The following is a 23379-nucleotide window of genomic DNA, read 5'->3' on the forward strand; positions in this document are numbered from 1 at the left end:
GGTGCAGATGAATTCTGTGATGAGAGGCAGATAGTATGAGTAGAAGGAGAAGGAACTTAGCAATTTGCACCAACCTAATAGCGCAGCTTTGCGAAACATACACTGAAAGGCAAAGGCTTCAGATGAAACGTAAACATACATCTTATCAAAAAACTGCAATAGAAAAGTAGAGTTTCTAATCATGCCACCCAAATTTGCATGATACACGTTTATGCAAATGCACTAATGAAAGGGAATCCCTGTGCTTTATGTTGAGTTTGGTTTAGACTGGAAAACTCTGAAAAAATCTATTCTGAACCCTTCATGAAAACTCCTAACTTAAAACAAATAAACCTTGCTGAATTTTAGCCTAAGAATATGCAAATGCAGATTACAAACAGTAAATAAATGCCTGGCTTTTTTATTTTGGTCTGTTAAATCACGAGTCTCCACTAGTTTTCCATTAGTTGAGAGATGTATTGGACTTCAAAAAAAATACAAATTAATTTTATAACATATTTGCATAGCTCAAATGTACTCAGGCACACACATTCATTGATCAAAAGGCCTTTTGAAATATTTGCTGGATCATTTTTCCTTATCAACTCCATTGAGAAAAGGGAGGAAAATCCTCCTTTCACAATGTTATTATAGCATGTACTGTTGAATGTATGCTAGGTTCTGTGCTAGGCACTTCATGTACATCATTTCTTTCAATTCTCACAAGTCATTACCCTCATTTTCACAGGCACAAACTAAAATGACAGAAGTTAAGTAACTTATATCCAAGGTTACATAGCTAAATGTTGGAACAGAGATTCAAATCTAGGTCTGCTAATATATTCAAAATTGCCTGAATATTTATTAGCTGTCAGGATTCTTTTTTACTATGTACTTTGATACAATCTATAGCATCACCTATAGTACTTGGTGTAATATGTATATGACATATGCTTATTGAAAAATGTTGCTAAAATGAATAAAGGGGATAACTACCTTAGATATAAGAAAGTAAAATATTGGAGAAACGCCTGAAGAAGAAATCATTTTCTATTTTAGTGCAATTTTATCCACTAATTTGTCAATTAATAATGGTAAGAACATACATGAAAATGTACCAATATATGACAGTGATACAAATAATTATACTTTAGCCTATCTATGCTATTCATATGTGGTTGAATTTTAGTCTCAGAAATAACATACATATCAACAAACTTGCCAGGGCAAATTATCCCTCCTCAAATGGTTAGGAAGTAAATTTTCATTGCCACCATTACTCTTAATTCAATTGTGCTAAATTAGTACACTCTAGAAAACAGAACTGAAGTATTATTACTCCCTCATAAAGAAAACAACACCCTAAAGAAAGCCTCTGTCAATGACTATGGACAAGACTCTTAAGCTCAATTTCCTTATGACTAAAATGTGCTGCTAATAATGTGGTTTTCAAACCGCAGCTCCCTAGAGTCACAGACGGTTTAGCAGAGATGTCTCAGGGACTCTGTAGGGGGAAAGAGGATGTCAAAGTGACAGGATGAGGGCTCTGGGCCTACATTTCTATCCCAGTTTCAACCACAATACTGTTATCTCTCTCACGTACTGGCATTCTATGTTAAAATATCCTTTTTCACATTTCTTTCAAATGGCAGAAACTCTATTTTTCAATCTCCAGATTACATCAACATTGGAAGTCTGTGATTGGGAAGTAGCAGTGAACACCTGGCATTAGATTGCCTGGGTTCAAATCCAGCTCTACCACTTAATAGGTAAGTTCTGTGGCCTTACCTAATTTTCTGTGCCTGCTTCAATTTCCTCACTTGTTACTGGGTTGTTGTGATAAGTAAATAAATGTAAAGTGATTAAAATAGTGCTTAGCATATAATAAGTCCTATATAAATGATCGCTATTAAGATGACATTGATTATATAAACCTACTTCGATGATCTGAAGCAAAAACTGCTGCAAATATTATTTTAAATGTCAAATCTTCATATAAATGTGTCATGGCTCATCAACAAGTACACAATTATCAAAGCAAATGAAAACTTACCAAATTATTTCAAAACTTTAGAAATAAATAGTCTAAACAACTAAGTTTGGGATCACTGACAATTTATCCTTTTACAGGCCAAACATGTTTACTTTAACTATACAGGGCGAGTATCCCTTAAACAAAATGCTTGAGACCAGAAGTCTTTAGACCTGGGGATGAGGCCCAAGTATAAACATGAAATTCATTTATGTTTCATAAAGTGCATTCATATATGCATATATTTTGTGCATACAACAAAGTTTTGATTGTGTTTTGACTACAACCCATCCATCACATGAGGTCAGATGTGGAATTTTCCACTTATGGTGTCATGTCACGGTGCTCAAAAAGTTTTGGATTTTGGAGCACTTAGAATTTGATATTCAAATTAGGGATGCTCAACTTGTACCAGATTAAAAATAAAACTCCATGAACAGTTGATTATCTTCCTCCTTCACATATTAAAAGTAGAAAAGGAAGCTGGGGCTTTCCTATAGGAAAGGTAAAATACAAAACCCTTAGGCTGGGCGTGTTGGCTCACACCTGTAATCCCAGCACTTCGGGAGGCCAAGGCAGGCGGATCACAAGGTCAAGAGATCGAGACCATCCTGGCTAACACAGTGAAACCCCATCTCTACTAAAAATACAAAAAATTAGCCAGGCATGGTGGCGGGCGCCTGTAGTCCCAGCTACGCTGGAGGCTGAGGAAGGAGAGTGGCATGAACCCGGGAGGCAGAGCTTGCAGTGAGCCGAGATGGCGCCACTGCACTCCAGCCTGGGCGACAGAGCAAGACTCCGTCTCAAAAACAAAAACAAAACAAACAAAACAAACAAAAAAACCCTTAGTGTTTGTCCCTTGTGACACAGATTTTGGCTATTCAATTAAAAGCCTTTTTTATATTCCTGGCCCTTAATTATTGTCAAAGAGTAGGGTCATTCCTTGATAGCTGGGTTGCATACCTATCACGAACCATTATTTTCTATGGGACATATTCCTCTCTTTATGTGACTCAAAAGAGAGTATCCAAACTAGCTAGGTATCCAAACAAGCTAAAATAGCATTTCTCAATCTGAATGACAAAGAATACTATTTTCAAAAGATGAATGTTTTCTTTTTCTTTCATAATTGAGATTTCATCGGTTGTGTTGAGGATCAGTACACAGACATTTCAACTTGTACACAATTCTGAACATATGTACTGCAAAATCTAAAAAGCCACGTATCCTTATTATTCTTTAAAGTTATTCCAGTGACTTTCCAGCTTACAACTGAGGCAAAATTTCCTTAAAAGGCTATCAAGTACCAGTACCTTCAAATGTTGACAAGCTGTCACATACGTCCCACCAATTCACAATTTAATAGCATATACACTATATACTTTAATCTTTCACAGCACATTAACAAAGTTATTAGAAAAACAGGACTACCATGACCAAAGATGTTACAGAGTGCACACAATTCTGATAGGGAGAGCCAGGCTCAAGGAGTGGTTTGCCCAAGGAAACAATTCTACTAAAAAACAACATGAAGAGTAGAAGTAATTTAAGGCCAGGTGTGGTGGCTCACTCCTGTAATCCCAACACTTTGGGAGGCCAACGCAGGAGGATCACTTGAGCTCAGAGGTTAGAGACCAGCTTGGGCAATGTAGGGAGACGTGGTTATCTACTAAAATTAAAAAAAAAAAAAAAAAGAAATTAGCTTGGTGTGGTGGTGTACACCAGTAGTCCTAGCTACTCTGGAGGCTGAGGTGGAAGGACTGCTTGAGCCCAGGAGGTTGAGGGTGCAGTAAGTTAAGATCATGCCACTGCAGTCCAGCCTGGGTGACAGAGTGAAGTAATTAAAAATGTTCAAGACATTAAATACAGGACTGCGACTCCACTTTGCCATTTAGTATGCTTTATATTATGGGATATAAAAACTAACCACCCATCTATGGAATGTTAAGCTGACACCCATAACAGTCAAGGCTTCCCATAATTCAATATCCAACATTATTTTCCCATTGTACCAAAAAATAACCAGCAAATTAAATTATTTCACCTCTTTAAAAAAAAAGCATTTACACTTAAAAAATGGAATGCAGTGGAATTCCCTCCTTAAATGTTTCTAGAGCTATTAAAAAACATTAGAGCTACTAAAAAACATGCATTTACAACATAGTTGATAAAAATATTCTCCTGGATTATGTAAGAAGAGAGACGGGGAACCACTGATAAGATATGGTATGTGATATTAATCAGACTGGGCTTCTTTCTCTCCTGCTTCAGAGGCTGGACTCTCTTCAGTTTTAGTTTTTCTGTTTTCTGCAGGTAAATCTTTATTCTTAGCCACTTTGGCTTGTTTTCACTTTCCTACTCTTTTCTCTTTTGTTTGCACTTTTTTGCCTGAAGATTTATCTTTTCCTGCTACCTTTTGGGGCTTCAATTTCCACTACTGAAAGAGCAGGTTTAGCTGACAACCACATCAATCTCCTTTTGGGATCTTCCCTCACTGTCCCATCAGCTGAGCTGACTGTCCTCTTGGGCATCCTGGAAGTGGGGAAGGCGCATATCAGATGCATGTGGGCCATGGCATGCTGAGGGCCTTCACGAAGCTGGGCTGCCTGGCTGCTGCCACTCCTCCCACTGCCCAAACTCCAAAAGATGAATGTTACTATTTATTCCAAGTGAGTCTCCTTAGGTTCTTCAAAGTTACCACATATGTCACAGCCTCTTCCAGAAAAAGACCTGCGCTAAATCTTTTCTCCCCAGCAATATCTACCTATGGTTTCACCAAAACCATGCATTGATAGTGACACTGCAAGTATTCCCAGCTTTCTTTGTTTTTTATCCACTGAGGCTGAAGAAAATTATCAGACTTTCTAGTTTAAAGATACTTATGTAGGGATTATGTTTTCACTCAATCCCCTACCCTCTCACCCTTCACTGTACTCCAGAAGAGAGTGTCCCTGGTCTGAGAACTACTGCTCTAGGATGACCCTTCTTGCTGCTGCTCACCAGCCAGCCTTCTGGCCCCATGAGTATTCTTGGTCTTATTTAACCTATATCCCCCAAAGGCAAGGATTTAGAGGCTATTTGGTCAGTCTTAGAAAACACTACTCATGCCTAAGAGTACATTACTTACCTTAATGACTGCTGCTATTTCTGAAATAAAAACTATTTTGGTATATCTTACTACCAATCTCTAGGATATATCCAGTTTCTCTATTCATTTATCTGACATTTATATCTTCCCATCATTTATGTAGTTCAAACTACATTCCAGTTTACACACATTTCATTGTTGTTTTAAAATTAAACATTCTAAAAAATGCTGTACTCTGAAACCAAACGCCATAAAGTTAATAAAATGTGGTATTTAAAAATTTGAGATTTTATTTGAAATAAGCATTTCAAGTTAGTCATACCAAAATTAAAAAATGTAGATGAGTAGTTCCTCGGAAGTACTTTTAAGAAAAGAAGAAACAAAACAAATAATTGCTTACTTGATTGTCTGCAGAAACCTCACTCTGTCATTGATCTCATCTGGGATCTTACTGAGAATTTGTTTAAGTGCTCGTGCCTTTTCGTTTAGGTCTTGGAATTCTGGCTCTGGTCGTTCAATCATATACTCTGATAAAATAAATACATAATAAAAAACATCCTGCGACTCTCTGCCAAATTCATCACATCTAAGAATTTCCAGTGTTGGTCAAAGGCAGGTGGGGGAGGTGAAAGGCCAGATAATTAGGAAAGACAAGGTTGCAAAGCAGAATTCATTAGTGTTTGACTTAGTCCAGTAACAACAGCAGGGCTCCCTTCAAGTAAAGTATCACAAAAAGAAAGAATAAATATTTTCAATTTGGGACAAAAGGAAATCCCATGAAATCTTAAAAAAAAAAAACCAAAAAAAAAACCCAAAAAAACAGATTTAAAAGGGAGGCTTAAGTTCAACCGTACTCTGACATTACATTTCCCAAGGAAACCTTAAATTAAATAATGAGTGTCATAACTAGTGCAAAGGTAGTATCTACTTGCCAACTGGAAAGATTAAAAATTTAAAACCCCTATATTTAATATACATTGCTTCATCATATTAAAACCCCAAATAATCTAATAAAATCTTCTACACATTTTTGAAATCTCACTTAAAAACAAAAACACCAGCACAAATCCAACACACAGGCTGGGATCACAGAACACCAATTTTGGAAAGGAGACTCCACTAGATTCATTGTAGACTTGGAAGCATTACAACTCTACCAATTCATCAATATATTATGGCCTAATGGGCTGCAAATGCTCAACTCTAAATAATGATAAGGGCTTTCTTAAAATCATGGAATCAGTTAAAATACCTGCTTTTTGTTCTTCCTTAATAATTCTGGGAAATTATATGTCCACATTTTTCTAAATTAGTGGGAAAACTGCTACTAAACTTAAAACCAATGTCTAAATAATTTCAAGTAAAAAAATAAGAAAAGCAAAAAGGATGGTTATATTCTACTCTTAAATCTGTGCTTGAAACACAGATGCTGTACTAAAGTTAAAAAAACAACAAAACAAAAACCTCATTACTTTCAAACTGTTGTTTGCTTAAAGTCAACACATTCCAAATAAGCTTATCTTTTAGTAAAACTGAAACTCACCAAACATAAAGGGGGGGGGGGGGAATTAAAGCATGCAGCATAAACAAAGTTCAAGTAATTAAATCTCACAAATATAAAAAGCAAGAAAAACCATTTTTCTATTTTATCTACATTAGCTTCCACTATCACTACCACCACCACCACCATCATCATCATAAGTGAAAGGGAGGGAGGGAAAACAGTAGGGAAGGAAGATCCTTTGGTCAAATAATAATGATTTAGAGGAAGTGCTATTTAACAATTGTATAACTTAAGGTTCTTCTGTCCGTTACCTTCTACATCATCAGCTGCCATACGAAGAAGGGACTCCGTGAAGTTAACTTCCACGCTTTTTTTCTCTAAAATTTTCATAATGATGTCTTGTGTGAGACCTGGATTTTCTTTTTCAGCCTACAATAAAGAGAAAACTAGTTTTGAAATACAGATAAGGAATCAACATTTTAAAGCCAAAGTTTAATTGTTTAGAATCTGTTGGGAGCGTCTTACACTGATAACTTTTAAGGGCAGAAATCTTTGTAAAGCAGGTGTCATGATAGCATTCACTAAGGCTTTGTTAGAGCTTGTGCACCCGACTCTTTACTATGACTAAGGTTCCATTTTCCATTTGAACAGAAAGAACTTAGTATTTTCTACTCTTCTTTATACTCTTTTGCAATTGAACTAATAACAAAGATAGAATTAAGGATTATATATGTTTTAGTAATCTATCAATTGCTATTCTCATTACTTTAAATATCTTGAGAATTTTTTAAGCTTTTTTTAATGTGCTAATACTGCAACTCAAGGATCAAGCAATAACTCATCTGACTAGTGTTTTGCATATTCTTTCCATTTATATTAAGAGAATGCCAGGAAAAACAAAAAAGGATTTATTTTGAAGGTTTTACTGAACCTATATAATAATACCTTAACTATTTTCCCACACAATGATTTTCATTTCCTATTTTATTTTTGTAGCAAGAATATTTCCTTCACTGGTTTCTAGAACATCATGAAACCTTTTACTACCTTTTGAGCTTGTTTCATTGAGTTTGCATTGGTTCTATGTTACTTAGACTCCCCAGGACACTAAAATTTTCTAGCCATTTCAAGACTGGGCATAGAGTTCTGAGTTTACCAAAGCCAGAGTTAATTTTCAGATTTCAGTTTTTCCCAGTAAATTCTGTAATCACACTTGATGTTTGTTTCCTGTAGGATGCCTGCCAATTTTAATCATTATGCTGATGATTTTCTTTCCTTTTTGCCCTAATATTAAACAGCAAAATAGAAACACAATTTACGATCTTAATCAGATGGCAATCTTTTTGTTTCCTTATGTGTCAAGCACACTTAACCTCTGCCTCTTCAATTCCATTGATTATCACTGCAGATACAGTTTTCTTCTCTTCCTATTGCTCTTTCCATTATAACGTCTTGTTTCTCATTAGATCTCAAGTATCAAAAACTGAAGGGTTGTGGGATGAAATGAGAAAAGAAAATACACACATTTATCCCAATCATCGGATCATTTTAAATGCTGTCAGATACTGTTCAGGAAAATCATTTTGATAGATGATTAATAACAATAAACTGTGTCTGACAGAATCCTGTTTCTTTTACAGCCTATGTTGACTTTTCCTTCCATGGATATATATTTTTAAAAGAATCTACTTTTTAGCCAGGCCTGGTGGGGTGTGGCTGTGGTCCCAGCTACTTGGTAGGTTGAGATAGGAGGACTGCTTGAGCCCAGGAGTTCGTGGCTGCAGCGAGCTATGATCATGCCACTGCACTCCAGCCTATGATACAGAATAAGACCTCGTATTAAAAACAAAACAAAACAAAAAAAACTGTGTTTTTTAAAAAAGGAGTTTCCTTTATAAGATGTCCAAATATGGCTTAAGATGTGTTGTTATAGCATTAATGAGGTGAACTGCCACAAAATTACATATAATGTAGCATTCAGTAACAATACTTTATCTTATCTAGCAATAAATCTTCCTACATAATGAATTATCTTGGGGAGGGGGGAACATTCTCTATGTGCTTGCAGGGGATGGAAAAAGAAAAGCATATCTCTGATTAAGTTATAATAAAGTACTGAAAGGTTAAAATGCTGAAAGTCTGAGAATAAAGTTTTCAATACCAAGCTGGTCTGGGACCCCAAAATGCTAAAGCTAGAGCATTACAAAAGTCTCACAAAGGTCCCTAACTTTCTCAGTTTTCAGTGTCCTTAGTGCCAAAAGATGCACCTCACAGTGCTGTTTATTAAATACTTAGGTCTAAACAACTTAATAAGTATAGTGTCCTAACTACTTAGCCTTTAAAAAAATAATACACATAAATTGAAAAAAACAATTTTTACTCCGTTCTTAAATAACTATCGTCACTTATTACTGGGATGTGTGTGCCTACTGGGCACTTCATAATTTCTCAAACACTGGTCTTAGATTGGACCTTGCCCCTCTCATTTCCTCTTGAAGATATATTTTTTTCTGGTACTTCTGTTAGATCATAGCACTGGCCAAAAAGTCCAGCTTCTCAACGATCTAACACCAGTGAAAGCAGTGAAGGACAATCCAATACGCTGAATTGCAATCCATCTCAAGCTAGGAGTCCATGCAGTGTCAAACAGATGTTGAGCATCACTGTACACCTTCACAATTTTAAAATACTTCGTGGCACCCCTCTGAATTTGCTATGGGCCACCAGGTACCTCAGTACATAGTTTGGAAGGAGTAGTCTCAGTACCTCCTGGCTAAAAACCTGGTTAAGCTAATTCTTATTTCAAAAGCTTGAATTTACCAAATGGCTCTGACTGACAAAATGAATAAATATGGTCTTAAATCAGAGAGACAATCTACAACTCTAGGTTTTCCCTCAGAATACAACATGAACCCTGTAGGGTGTCTAATCTTTGTAAAGAATCCAGCTGTAAGAAAAAAATAAACCGAAGGGCAGCAACATACACTCTTGTGGATCAGTGATTCTCAATCTGGAAGACGGACAACCTATCGGAACCTCTCAGAGAGGATAAGGGGGAGAGGGAATGAAGTAGAATATAGCTGACCCTTGAAGAACTGGTTTTAACTGCTCAGGTCCATTTACATGCAGATACTTTTCAATAAATATACAGGAAAAATTTTTGGAGATCAGCAACAATTTGAAAAAACTTATAGACAAACTGAGTAGCCTATAAGTAGTGAAAAAAATAATAAAAACACATGTTATGAATGCATAAAATATAGTTATCCACTAGTCTATTTTAGTATTTACTATAAAATAGATACAATTAAAAAGTTAAAATTTATCAAAACTCACACGCAAACAGACTGCACATGGTGTTATTTGCAGTTAAAAGAAATATAAACAAATATACAGATGCAATATTAAATCATAACTGCACAAAATTAACTGTAGTACACATGTATATGTAATAATTTTGAAGCCACCTCCTGTTGCTATTGCAGTCAGTTCAAGTATTAGTAAGCATATGATTAAAACGCCATGTGACTCTAATCATCTCCATGTGAACAGTTCATCTCTCCAGCAAACTGCACATCACAGTACAAAGTAATACCTCCCAGCCCTCACATATTTTTTTCATCGTGTTTAGTGCAATACTTTAAACATGGAATAATACCATGGGACCCAACAAAGTGCCACTAGTGATGTTGGAAGTGTGCTCAAGAAGCAAAGTCATGACATTACAAGAAGGTGAATTGCATGATACTGAATTGCTTGAATACAGTCTAAGACTCACTGTAAGAAAAAAAAAGGAAATTCATGAAACGAAGCCATTGCTGCAGCTACATCAGCAGGTACAAAAACCTTGCATGTTTTGTGAAATACCTTTTTGTCTCCTGTTGAAAATGCAGCTTTTATGTTGGTGCAGGATGTCTATAAGAAAGGCATACCTATAGACCCTAATATGATTCAAGAAAAAGCAAAGTCATTCTATGACAACTTAAAGCAAAAGGAAAGTCTAAAGCTGAAGAATTTAATGCCAGCCAAGGATAGTTTGATAATTTTAGAAAGAGGTTTTGCTTAAAAAATGTCAAGATAACAGGAGACCCAGATTCTGATGACCAAGAGGCAACAAATAAGTCCCCACACACCATTAAGAAAATCTTTGAGGAAAAAAATATCTGCCTGAAAAGGTTTTTAATACAGATCAAAGTGCCCTATTCTGAAGGAAAAAATAGCCACAAAGAATATTTATTAGTAAAGCAGAGAAGTGAGCACCAGAATTTAAGGCAGGAAGAGATAGGACAACTCTACTGTTCTGTGCAAATGAAGTCTGGTTTATGATCAGGACTGTCCTTATTTATAATGCTGCTAAACCCTCAAGCCTTGAAGGGAGAAGAAAAACACCAGCTTCCAGTCTTGTGGTTGTACAAGAAGACCTAGACAAAGAGAACCCTTGTTCTAGCCTGGTACCATCAATGCGTTGTTTCTGCAGTTAGAAAGCATCTTGGCAGGAAGGGATGGTCTTCTGAAGTTCTTCTGATTGTCTATATATATCTATGAGATACCTATATATCTCTATATAGCTAGATCTACAGATATCAGATATATATTGAGATATCAGATATATATATATAGATATCAGAGATATCTACATATACATACACACACATATATATGTATTGTATATTTAATTAGAGACAAGGTCTTCCTATGTTGCCTAGGCTGGTCTTGAACTTCTGGCCTCTGGCCTCACACTTCAGCCTCCCAAAGTGCTAGGATTACAAGGCACGGGCCTCCACACCTAGCCTTTCTTTTATTATTATTGTTGTTCAAAAAAATTCTTCTGATACTGGATAATGTCCCTTGCTTCCCAGAACCCCATGAGTTCAACACTGAAAGGCATCAAAGTGGCCTACTTGTCCCAAAACACCACACCTCTAAATCAGCATCTACATCAGGGGATCAAGAACCTTTAAAGCTCATTATACATGGAACCATAAGGCCCCTATGGAAAGGGCTGTCAACAATCCTTGGTAGAAAGAATACCATGAAAGTCTGGAAGAATTACACCATTGATGCTACTGTTGTTATAGAAAAACCCATTGAGCCTAAAACAATAAATTTCTGCTGGAGAAAACTGTGTCCACACGTTGTGCATGACTCCACAGGATTTACAACAGAGCCACAGAAATCATGAAAGAGATTGTAGATATGGTTAAAAAAAAAAGGTAGAGGATGAAGGGTTTCAAGATATGGATATCAGAGAAATTTAAGAGCTAATAGACAATGAGGAAGAAGACAAAGGAGTGCCAGAAAACAAATGGACATTAGACAATCCAGCAGAAGAGTTCTCTTTATTCAAGGCTGCTTTATGACATGGACCCTTCTCTGATACAAGCACTGAAACTAAAGCAAATGTTGGAAGATTGGTACTGTACAGAAACATTTTTAGAAAAATGACAAAGCAAATAAGTCAGAAATTAAACATATTTCTGTAAAGTTACACTAAGTGTGCCTGCCTCTCTTGCCTCCCCATTCACCTTCTCTACTTCTGACATCCCTGAGCTAGCAAGACCAACCCCTTCTCTTCTTCCTCCTCCTCAGCATATTCAATGTGAAAACGACAAGGATGCAGACCTTATGATGATCCACTTCAACTTAATGAATAATAAATATATTTTCTCTTACGATTTTCTTAATAACACTTTCTTTTCTGTGACTTTAAGAATACAGTATGTAATATATAGGATACACAAAGCATATGTTAATCAACTGTTTTTGCTACCAGTAAGATGTTCTGGTCAACAGTAGGCTTTTAGTAGTTAAGATTTTTGGAAGTCAAAACTTATACTCAAATCTTCAACTCTGCAGGGGGTCAGCATCTCTAACCTCCACACTGTTCAAAGGTTAACTGTATATACATTAAAATATTCAATAGTATTATCTTGGGAAAAACTATTTTAATCCTCTTTTCCCTCCAAATAACAAAAACCATGATGAAAATTATTGTTGTTGCGGACCAATAATTGGAATTATGAATATAAAAGATTTTATGACTGGTGAGGTTTCTTTCATCTTTTTCAAAAGTTGTAATTTAAAAAATACAAGCATCTTTACAGTTTTAACATGTCCTCCTTCAATTTCACTTGAAATGTAACAAACTAAATGTGATAATTAAAAATACATCAGTGTAAAATTAGTTACTTTGTTTTCTTCCAAAATAAGTAATCTATGCCATGGACAACAAACTTTATCCATGGATCAAACCACATCTATCACAGTCACATAATTGTACTTAAGGTTAGATAATTAGCTTATATGTTAGGATGTTACAAGAAAAACCCTCAGGAAATTTATTATTTTATTTTATGAATGTCATTGAAGATACTATCTACTCCTTCGGACAGGGTCGTCTTCTCTCTGTTCCTGGCATTAGAAAAGCTGAAATATTGACTTTTCTCTTAGCAATACTACTGTACAGATTACTTTTCCTTCTTCTTATGGCCACAAAGATGCTTAAGATAGCATCATGCCTCCCTAATGACCAAATATGCCGTTCCAAAGCCAAACTGACACTCAAAGAAGAAAACAACAATAAAAAAAAAAGGAAATGATTATGGTGTTGCTTCATTAACCCAATGATTTGGCAGGATGCAATTTAATGAAGCTACTAAATATATATGTACTCACCTTGAATCACAGAATATTAAATCAAAAAAGCTCTATTCTAACATACGTAATGTAGATTATTATGGTAATATGAGATACCTAGTGACATAACTTGTGCTACCAGAAAAGAGTGTTATCAATAAGCTTGTGTGACATGGAAGAAATCAAGCAGAATGGGCTTATAGTTTCAACTCCAATTAAAATATAAATGTATTCCATATTTAAACATTAAAATACTGTACCTAAAACACAGGTTATTTAAGCTACTGATGGGAAGGAATACAAAAATAAAAATTAAAGTTTTGGGCACCATAATATATATTTGGGATGGAGGACCAGATAAAAGTTTTATATTAAAGAATGCATTCAACATGTACAGTAAGTCTCTAGAGTAGGGCTGTACAACAGAAATGTAATATCAGCAACAACTATGAGCTACCTATGTAATATTAAGCGGCCACATTTTAAAAAAAGTAAAAAGACACAGGTAAAATTATTTTAACAGTACATCCAAAATATTATTTCAACATGTAATCATTATAAAATATTTATTACTAAGCTAGTTTACTTTCTTTTTCTTATATGAAGTCTTCAAAATCTGTGTGTATTTTAACTTGGAACATATCTTGATCTGACCTAGTCTTATTTTTAAATGCTCAAAAGCAACATGTGGCTAGTGATAACCCACTGAACAGCTCAAGTCTAAAGACAAGGAAAACATTTATTTTGAGTAACTTAACTGTATATCCTCAAAGTATATTTAATTCACCATATTTGAAGGTATTACTTTCCCACTGAAAAACGTTTTTTAGACTCATGTTCTATAATTAAACAATAGAAAGAATACCTTTTCAAGTTACACTTTTACAAATACTTTTAAATTTTTACTTTATTTTGAGACAGGGTCTTTTTCTGTTACCCAGGCTGGATCACAGCAGCATGATCACGTCTCACTGTAACCTCAAACTCCTGGGCTCTAGCAATCCTCCTGCCTCAGCCTCCTGAGTAGCAAGAATGACAGGCACGCACCACCATGCCTGGCTAATATTTTTATTTTCTGTAGATACAGGATCTTGCTATACTGCCCAGGCTGGTCTTGAGCTCCAGGTCTCAAGTGATCCTCCCACCTCAGCCTCTCAAAGTGTTGGGATGACAGGTATGAGTCACCACGCCCAGCCATATAAGTTTTCAAAAGGTCAAATAATAGAAAAAAAAAAAACCTCAAAAATATAATCTACAGCTAAGGAGAGAACACTCTGAAAAAGTTTCAAAAGCACAAAGTGATGAAAAGATGAATGCTAACGAAATAACATTTGTTCTAGTTTATCTTTTGGAAGTGTTTTAAGCTTTATGGAATATAGTGAAACAGGCATAAGATGGCTAAAAAGGCTTTCCCTAAAAGAAAATAAACTGGCAACCATCACACGTACTTACATTTACAAAGAACATACACTTTAATAATCATAGTAAATTATTTGCACCTCACCTTAATGAAAGCGGCTCTCAGTGTCTGAGCTGCAGACAGATTTACTCGTTCTAGCTGCAATAAAAATTTTAAATTATTATGAATATCAACTTTCTTGGAAAAAGCACATTTCTGAGATTCCATTCTGTAGCAATCACATGAACACATTAAACATTTAATCAACATTCTTGTTAACAATTGTACATCACCGTAATTCTTCAATTAGGCTATCAAAATTTTCAATGAAAAAATATATGTCCTTAATTTTTTATAAAAAAAATTAAAAGCAACCCATATGCTTTTAATTTTTATATCAAACATGTGAGGTTTATAATTTCAAAAGATTAACATCCTTACTACACACGTTAATTCAGTTTTCAGCGAACCAAAGGCACAGAATTTCATAATTTCATAAAAATAATTCCATTTGTAAAGAGTTAACTGCCAGGCTTAAAAAACCTAGCTTCTGTTAAGTTCTGATTTTTTCAGTCCTTAAGGATTGAGTTAGTTAACTCAATAACACTCAATTGTATATATTTTTTACTTGGGACAATATTAAATTGGAAACAATGTAATCTATATAGATTTTTACCAAGTATAATATTTCTACACAAACCTTATGAACATATATCATATTATGCAATAAAGTCTTCCCTTGAGGCAACAAAAGTGTAAGTTTTGCTTCAGAAATCTCCTGTATGGGATCTCTAACACGTTAAATCAATTTATTTTCTAAACAAGACAGCTACAAATGCCAAGAACCTTGCAACTCCCTACAAATGACTAACTTTAAGCACAAAGCAAAAGCAACAGAATCTGACAAGATAATTTATCTGCCAAAAAACAATGAACCATTTAGCTTAATATTTAACATGACTTCTAACAAATCTTGTAAAATCTAATATTGCCTCAGTAGATAAAAAAGAAGGCATAAACAGCCCAGTAAACAAATGTAGAAAGAAATAACTATATAAGTAGTTCATAATTAACAAAGATATGTTTCCAAAAAATGAAAAAAGTTTCCTACTTCCAAGTAATTAATATAATTATAGTGACTATTACTAAGATTAAAATAACAATATAGCTCATTAGATCTCAAGTTCTTGTTATTCAAGAGAGGCAGGGACAGACATAAAGAATGAATGTTTCTGTTTTGATAGGAACCCATTTCCTTACTTAGGTTTACACCACACTCTGACCTCTTTTAAAAAGGTCTGAGTCAGCTGTGTGCCTTCAAGTATCAGCGTTATTAGTTCACTCTGTATAGCCCTGAATGGTAAGTGAAAGGATCCAAACAAGTAAAAGTGCCCAGAAAGTTCATGAAGAGCTAACAAGATTATCTGAGATAGATAACAGCATCTCTAGATTTCTAGACTCATTTTAATTACGTGAACCTTACAAAAAGAATAAGTCACAGGAAGGTCAGACATATACTAAATCAAAAATCTGTGAGCTGAGAAGCACTTCACCAAAATTCTGCTGGGAGTCACTTGGAGATACACTGCAGTCATGCATCGCTTAATGATGGGGATGGATATGTTTTGAGAAAAATGTCATTAGGTGATTTCATCATTATGTGGACATCACAGAGTGTACTGACAGAAACCTACAGGGATAGCCTACCACACACCTAGGCTGTATGATACAGCCTACTGTGTCTAGGCTACAAACCTGATGTTTACTGAACTACTATAGGCAACTGTAACACTATGTATTTGTGTATGTAAACATAAAAGAGGTAATGTGTTGCGCTACAATGAACAATGGCTTTAACGTCACTTGGTGAGAGGAATTTTTCTGCTCAATTATAATCTTATGGGCCAACCATCATATATGCCATCCATCTACCAATGACTGAAATGTTATGTGCCACATGACTGCCTATACCCACAGGCCTTACAATAAAGTCAAAAGGCTTTCTTCCTCATATGGTATTGATATATTCATGGTGTCCAGGACAGTACCAGGCATATATCCATTGTTTGAACTGAATTTAATCTCTTATCCATAAATTTATCTAAACTGTTCTTAAATCTATTTATAATTTCAGCCTGTACTAGTTAGGTAGCAAAATATGTTATCTTCTTCTCCATTTTACAAAGGAAGAAACTCAGTTTGACTCTGAATCCTGTATACAAGCCACTAATGCTACCCTGACTCCCTGTACTCACTCTTCCAGACTGGAGTCCACCCTGTCACTGAATCTCTTCAACCTGGTTCTTTAAGGACCGACATATTCTTGAGTTCCTACCATGTACTTGAGTTCCTACATGTACAACGTGAAGGAGCTATATGAAAAGTGGAGTGACTGCCATCAGTTGAAGCAGAAAGAAGTCTTTATAAACATGGGATTTAAACTGATCTTTAAAAAGTGTGTTCCGGCCTCTTAAAATCATCCTCCTGGGGAGTTCTCCCACTTAGAAGTTTCTTCAGGGTTGGTAACACATGGAATGTAATGATTTCATGTAAATTTAGGAAAGAAAAGAATTTCCACTTTGTTTTCAGTCTCTTTAGAGTCCAGCACTTTCTGAGCTTTAGGGATAACGTCTTTGGCTAGGGTAACTTTAAAGAATAAACACAGTAAGGCTGGGCACGGTGGCTCACGTCTGTAATCCCAGCACTCTGGGAGGCCGAAGCAGGCGGATCACAAGGTCAGGAGATCGAGACCATCCTGGTTAACAAGGTGAAACCCAGTCTCTACTAAAAATACAAAAAAAAATTAGCTGGGCGTGGTGGCGGGTGCCTGTAGTCCCAGCTACTCGGGAGGCTGAGGCAGAATGGTGTGAACCTGGGAGGCAGAGCTTGCAGTGAGCCGAGATCATGCCACTGCACTCCAGCCTGGGCGACAGAGCGAGACTCTCTATCTCAAAAACAAAACAAAACAAAAAAAAATAGATTAAACACAATAAACTTCTTAGTAGTAACTGACAGTGCATACACTGTATTTTGGGTCCCCTGAAGGAGGAAATTGTGACTGCACCTTGCATTAATGGATACTGCGACAGTGAGAAGCATTGCTTGGGCCTCAGTTACACAGTATGTCCATGTAACCAGTAAAAGAGTAAGAGAAAATAAGAGAATCAGAGTGAGAGAAAAGGTATGTAACATACTTCATCTCTCCTAAAAGAGAAGGAAAAGTGCCTCCTGAAGCACATTTGGAGACAATGGATAGGCTGGGTAAGCCTAAAAGGAGGTCTTACCTCAACCCCCATTCTGCCTACTGTTTTGTGAACTCCTTCTGTAACTTATTGTTGATAGCCTTTAAGAACACTTACACTTACTATCAACCACAAACCAGGCAAATTTACTCTGGTCCACTTATAAAAATATTTTAAAAGCTTCCACATAATTCAGATTCCATGGAGAGGACATTTGTTGTTTTGCTCTCTCCAAAAGTATCAGTTTCTTCTACACTTTTCTAGCATCAAGTTTCCTAAAACCATAATTTAAACAAAAAAAAAGCCATTTAGCCCTTTGGTTACTCAAGTTTTAAAAGACTCCTGCTTTCACACTTTTGTGAAAGCTGTGTGTTTTGTTGTTGTTGTTGTTTGTTTTAAAGGTCAAAATAATTAGATTAACTGGTTTTGAATTGTGTACAAATCTACTTGCTTCCTAAAAATCAGGCAAGATTTGATTTTTCCATGTTCACGCCCCTCTCCCTACCCACAGTGAACAGATTGTTGATCTTATTTCTTAAAAAGAACTAAACTGGGCCAACTTACAAGAATAAAAACTTCAAATACATCTCCAGAAATTCAAATAAAAATTAGGTGAGCCGGTAAAAGTAAACAAGCTTGCTAGAAAGACAGAAGTAATGGAATCAAGAAGTCACTTATTAGTTTTTGAACTGTCACAGAGAAAGATTTGTCCATGTGAAGTTCAACGCATGCTTCTAAATCAGTTCTGTGGGCTGCCAAGCTGTCTGGCAAAAAAGGTAAGCAGAACCACCTATTATAAAAATATTCCATTAAAACACTGCCTACAAGTATACAAAACTGTGAAATATATGTGAAAGATTTCTTAACAACAATAACTAACACTTACTATATAACTAGTACTATTTTAAACAATTTACAATACATCAACTTACTTATTTCACAGAGTTGTTGAGATAATGAAGTACACCACTGTTTATCCCCATTTTATAAATAAGGAAACAGATAAGATTAAATAGCTTACTAAGAAGAAGAGCAATAATTTAAACCCAAAATGCTAATTATGATCACTTCCTGATGGTAGGATTGTAGATAAAATCCCTACCTGCATTGTGAAGAATGTTTACTATGCTCAAAGTTTGAGGTCTGGTTTATTTTATCTTAACAGGAAAAAAAAAAAAAAACTAAGAAGGGAGGCGAAGCAAGATGGCCGAATCAAAGCCTCCATTGATGGTCCCCTCCGCAGGAATACCAATTTTACCAACTACACACAAAAAAGCACTGCCAAAGAACCAAAAATCAAGTGAGCAATCATAGTACCTGGTTTTAATTTCATATTGCTGAAAGAGGCAATAAAGAGAGTGGGAAAGACCATCTTGAAACACTGATGCCACCCCTCCCCCATCCCGCAATAGCAGCTATGTGGCACGGACAAAGAATATGTGCACTTGGGTGGAGAGAGCACAGCAACTGGGAGACTTTGTATTAAACTTAGTGCTGATCAATCACAGTGGAGAGCAAAAGTGTGCTGGGTTCAGCTAGCAGCCACCCACAAAAGGTAGCATTTGGACGTGACACGGTCAGAGGAGAATCGCCAATCCAAGAGGTTGGAAATTGAGTAAGCCTTGCCACCAAGGGCTAAAGTGCTCTAGAGTCTCAGATAAACTTGAAAGGCAGTCTAGGACACAAGGACTGCAATTCCTGGACATGTCTTAGTGTTGTGCTTAGAGCCAGTGGACTAGGACAGCATGCAACCAAAGACCCACCAGACAGGGTGACCAAGGGAATGGATGTGTCACTCCTCCCCCAATCCCAGGCAGCAGAGCTCACAGCAATAAGAGACTCCTTCCTTCTGCTTCAGGATAGGAAGGCAACAAGTAAAGGCAACAGGAGTGTGTCTTTTATCTTGTATACCAGCTCAGTCACAGTACGATAAGCAACAGGCAGAGTACTGAGACCCCATTCCAGGACCTATCTCCTGGACGACATTTCTAGACACACCCTGGGCCAAAATGGAGCTCACTGCCCTGAAGGGAAGGATCCAATCCTGGCAGGATTCATCGCCTGCTGACTAAAGACCACTCGGGCCCTGAATAAACAACAGTGATACCCAGGTAGTACACTGTAGGCCTTGGTTGAGATTCAGACATGCTGGTTTCAGGTGAAACCCAGCAAATTCCCAGCTCACTGTGGTGGCTATGGTGAGAGACTCCTGCTTGAAAAAAGCAAAAGGAAATATAAAAGGGATTTTGTCTTACATCTTAGGTACCAGTTTGGATCTTGGGGTCCCCGAGTCCAGGCCTAGGCTTTTGGACAGCATTTCTAGACCTGTCCTGGCCCAGAGAGGAGCCCATTGTCCTGAAGAGTGAAGCTCAGGCTCGGCAGCAATCACCACAGGCTGACTGAAGAGCCCTTGGGTTTTAAGTGAACATCAACCATGGCCTAGCAGAACTCCCCATGTGCCAGTGACCACAGAGAGAGGCTCCTCTGCCTGTAGAAAGGAGAGAGAAGAATGGGAAGAACTTTGTCGTGTGCTTTCAGTGCCAGCTTAGCCACAGTAGGAAAGAACACTAGGTAGATTTCTAAGGTTTTTGACTCTTAATTCCTGGCCCCCAGAGCCCATCTCCAGACCATCTGGGGCCTGGGGAACTTATCATACTGAAGGGAAGGACATAAATCTGGCTAGCTTCACTACTTGCTGATTGTAGAGCCACAGGGCCTTGAGTGAACACAGGCTTTAGCCAGGTAGTGTTTACAGCAGGCCTTGGGTCACACCCAGTGCTGTGCCAGCTTTAGGTCTGACCCAGTGCAATTCCAGAGGTGGTGGCGACAGGGGTGTCACCCCTCCCCCCAGCTTCAGGAAGTTCAGCACAGAGAGACAGAAAGAAACTACATTTGTTTGGGAGAAAGTAAGGAAAGAGAACAAGACCCTCTGCCTGGAAATCCAGAGAATTCTTCCAGATCTTAGTCAACACCACCAAGGCGGTGGTATCTCTAGGAGACTGGAAGAACCACAGCATTATTGAGCTTGGGGCCCAAGTCCCTTCGAACACTTAGAAAGTCTTCCCAAGAAAGATGGGCAAAAACAAGCCCAGACTGCAACGACTACAATAAATACCTAACTCTTCAATGACCAGACACCAACAAACATCCAGAAGCATCAAGACCATCCAGAAAAACATGACCTCACCAAACAAACTAAAGAAGGCACCAGGGACCAATCCTGGAGAAACACAGATATGTGACTTCTCAGACAGACAATTCAAAATGACTGTGTTGAGGAAACACAATGAAATTCAAGATAACACAGAGAAAGAATTCAGAATCCTATCAGACAAATTTAACAAAGAGACTGAAATTATTTTGTAAAATCAAGCAGAAATTCTAGAACTGAAAAATGCAACTGGCATACTGAAGAATGCATCAACCTCTTAATAGCAGAATGCATCAAGTGAAAGAAATAATTAGTGAGCTTGAAGACAGGCTATTGAAAATGCACAGAGGAGACAAAAGTAAAAATAAGAATTAAACACTCCTACAAGATCTAGAAAATAGTCTCAAAATGGTGAACCTAAGAGTTACTGGCATTAAAGAGGAGGTAGAAAAAGAGATAAGGGTAGAAAGTTTATTCAAAGTGATAATACCAGAGAACTTCCCAAACCTAGAGAAAGAGATCAATATCTAAGTACAAGAAGGTTATAGAACACCAAGAAGATTTAATCCAAAGAAGACTGTGTCAAGGCATTTAATAATCAACCCCCCAAAGGTCAACGATAAAGGATCCTAAAAGCAGCAAGAGAAAAGAAACAAATAACATATGATGGAGCTCCAATTTGCCTAGCAGAAGACTTTTCAGTGGAAACCTTACAGGCCATGAGAGAGTAGTATGACATATTTAAAATGCTGAAGGAAGAAATTTTTATCCTAGACTATCCAACAAAAATATCCTTCAAACATGAAGGAGAAATAAAGACCTTCCCAAACAAATGAAAGCTGAAAGATTTCATCAACACTAGACTTGTCCTAGAAGAAATAACAAAGGGAGTTTGATCTGAAAGAAAAGGACATTCATGAGCAATAAAAAATCTTCTGAAAGTACAAAACTCACTGGTAATAGTAAGTACACAGAAACACACAGAATATTATAATACTGTAATTGTGGTGTGCAAGCTACTCTTAAGTAGAAAGACTAATGATGAATCAATCAAAAATAATAACTATAACAACTTTTCAAGACAAACCATACAATAAGACATGAAGAGAAACAACAAAAGTTAAAAAATGAGAGGGATGAAGTAGAGAGATTTTATTAGTTTTCTTTTTGCTTATTTCAAAAGCTAAAAAATGAGAGTAATTAAGTATAGAGATTTCATTAGTTTTCTTTTTGCTTATTTATGTAATCAGTGATAAACTGACATCAGTTTGAAATAATAGGTAATAAGATAGTGTTTGCAAGCCTTATGATAACCTCAAAACAAAAAACAATGTATACACCAAAAATAAAAAGCAAAAAATTAAAACATACCACCAGAGAAAACCACCTTCGCTAAAAGGAAGACAGAAAGGAAGGAAAAAAGGAAGAGAAGACCACAAAACAACCAGAAAACAAGTAACAAAATGGCAGAGGTAAGTCCTTACTTATCAATAATAGCATTGAATGTGAATGGACTAAACTAATCAAAAGAAAAAGAGTGGCAAATGGATTAAAAAACAAGAACAACCTGTTGCCTACGAGAAACACATTTCACCTATAAAGACATCTGAACTCAAAATAAAGAGATGAAAAAAGATATTCCATGCAAATGGAAACCAAAAAAAGAGTAGGAGCAGCTGTATTTGTATCAGACAAAAGAGATTTCAAGACAAAAATTATAAGGAGACAAGGTCATTATATAATGATAAAGGGGTCAATTCAGTAAGAGGATATAATTGTAAATATATATGCACCCAGTCCTGGTGTACCCAGAAATATAAGGCAAATATTATTAGAACTAAATAGAGAGACTGAGCAAAATACAATAATAGCTGGAGACTTCACCACCCAACTTTCAGTGTTGGACAGATCTTTCAGACAGAAAATCAACAAAGAAACATCAGACTAAATCTGCACTATAGAACAAATGAACCTAAACAGAATATTCCATAGAACAGCTGTAGAATACACATTCTTTTCCCCAGCACATGGATCATTCTCAAGGACAGATCATATGTTAGGTCACAATACAAGTCTTAAAACATTCGACTAGTATTAAACATCTTCTCTAAACACAATCAAATAAAACTAGAAACCAGTAACAAGAGAAATTTTTGAAACTATACAAACACGAGGAAATTAAACAATAGGCTTCTGAATTAACCGTGGATAAATCAAAAACTTAAGAAAGAAAATGAAAAATTTCTTGAAACAAGTAACAGAAACACAACATACCGAAACCTATGGGATACAGTGAAAACAGTACTAAGGAAGTTTATAGCTTTAAGTGCCTACATCAAAAGAGAACA

The 23379-nt window shown here is 36.4% G+C and overlaps 1 protein-coding gene across 18 annotated transcripts in view; it reads right to left on the reverse strand.

Moving 5' to 3' along the window:
* The window catches only part of PDCD10 (programmed cell death 10), a 51099-nt gene that overhangs the window by 6200 nt on the left and 21520 nt on the right, over positions 1-23379 (reverse strand). For 10 of the 18 annotated variants that reach the window (XM_001160758.7, XM_001160719.6, XM_009446794.5 and 7 more), the window contains 3 exons: positions 14744-14797; positions 6915-7032; positions 5500-5626 (listed from right to left, as the gene is read on the reverse strand). In XM_001160758.7, the coding sequence (XP_001160758.1) occupies positions 5500-5626; positions 6915-7032; positions 14744-14797 (299 nt within the window). The remainder of the gene's footprint in view (positions 1-5499; positions 5627-6914; positions 7033-14743; positions 14798-23379) is intronic. The other 8 variants (XM_063807314.1, XM_063807309.1, XM_063807313.1 and 5 more) reach the window with 1 other exon arrangement.

This window comes from Pan troglodytes, chromosome 2 (assembly GCF_028858775.2).
Source record: "Pan troglodytes isolate AG18354 chromosome 2, NHGRI_mPanTro3-v2.0_pri, whole genome shotgun sequence".
Classification (NCBI taxonomy): Eukaryota; Metazoa; Chordata; class Mammalia; order Primates; family Hominidae; genus Pan; species Pan troglodytes.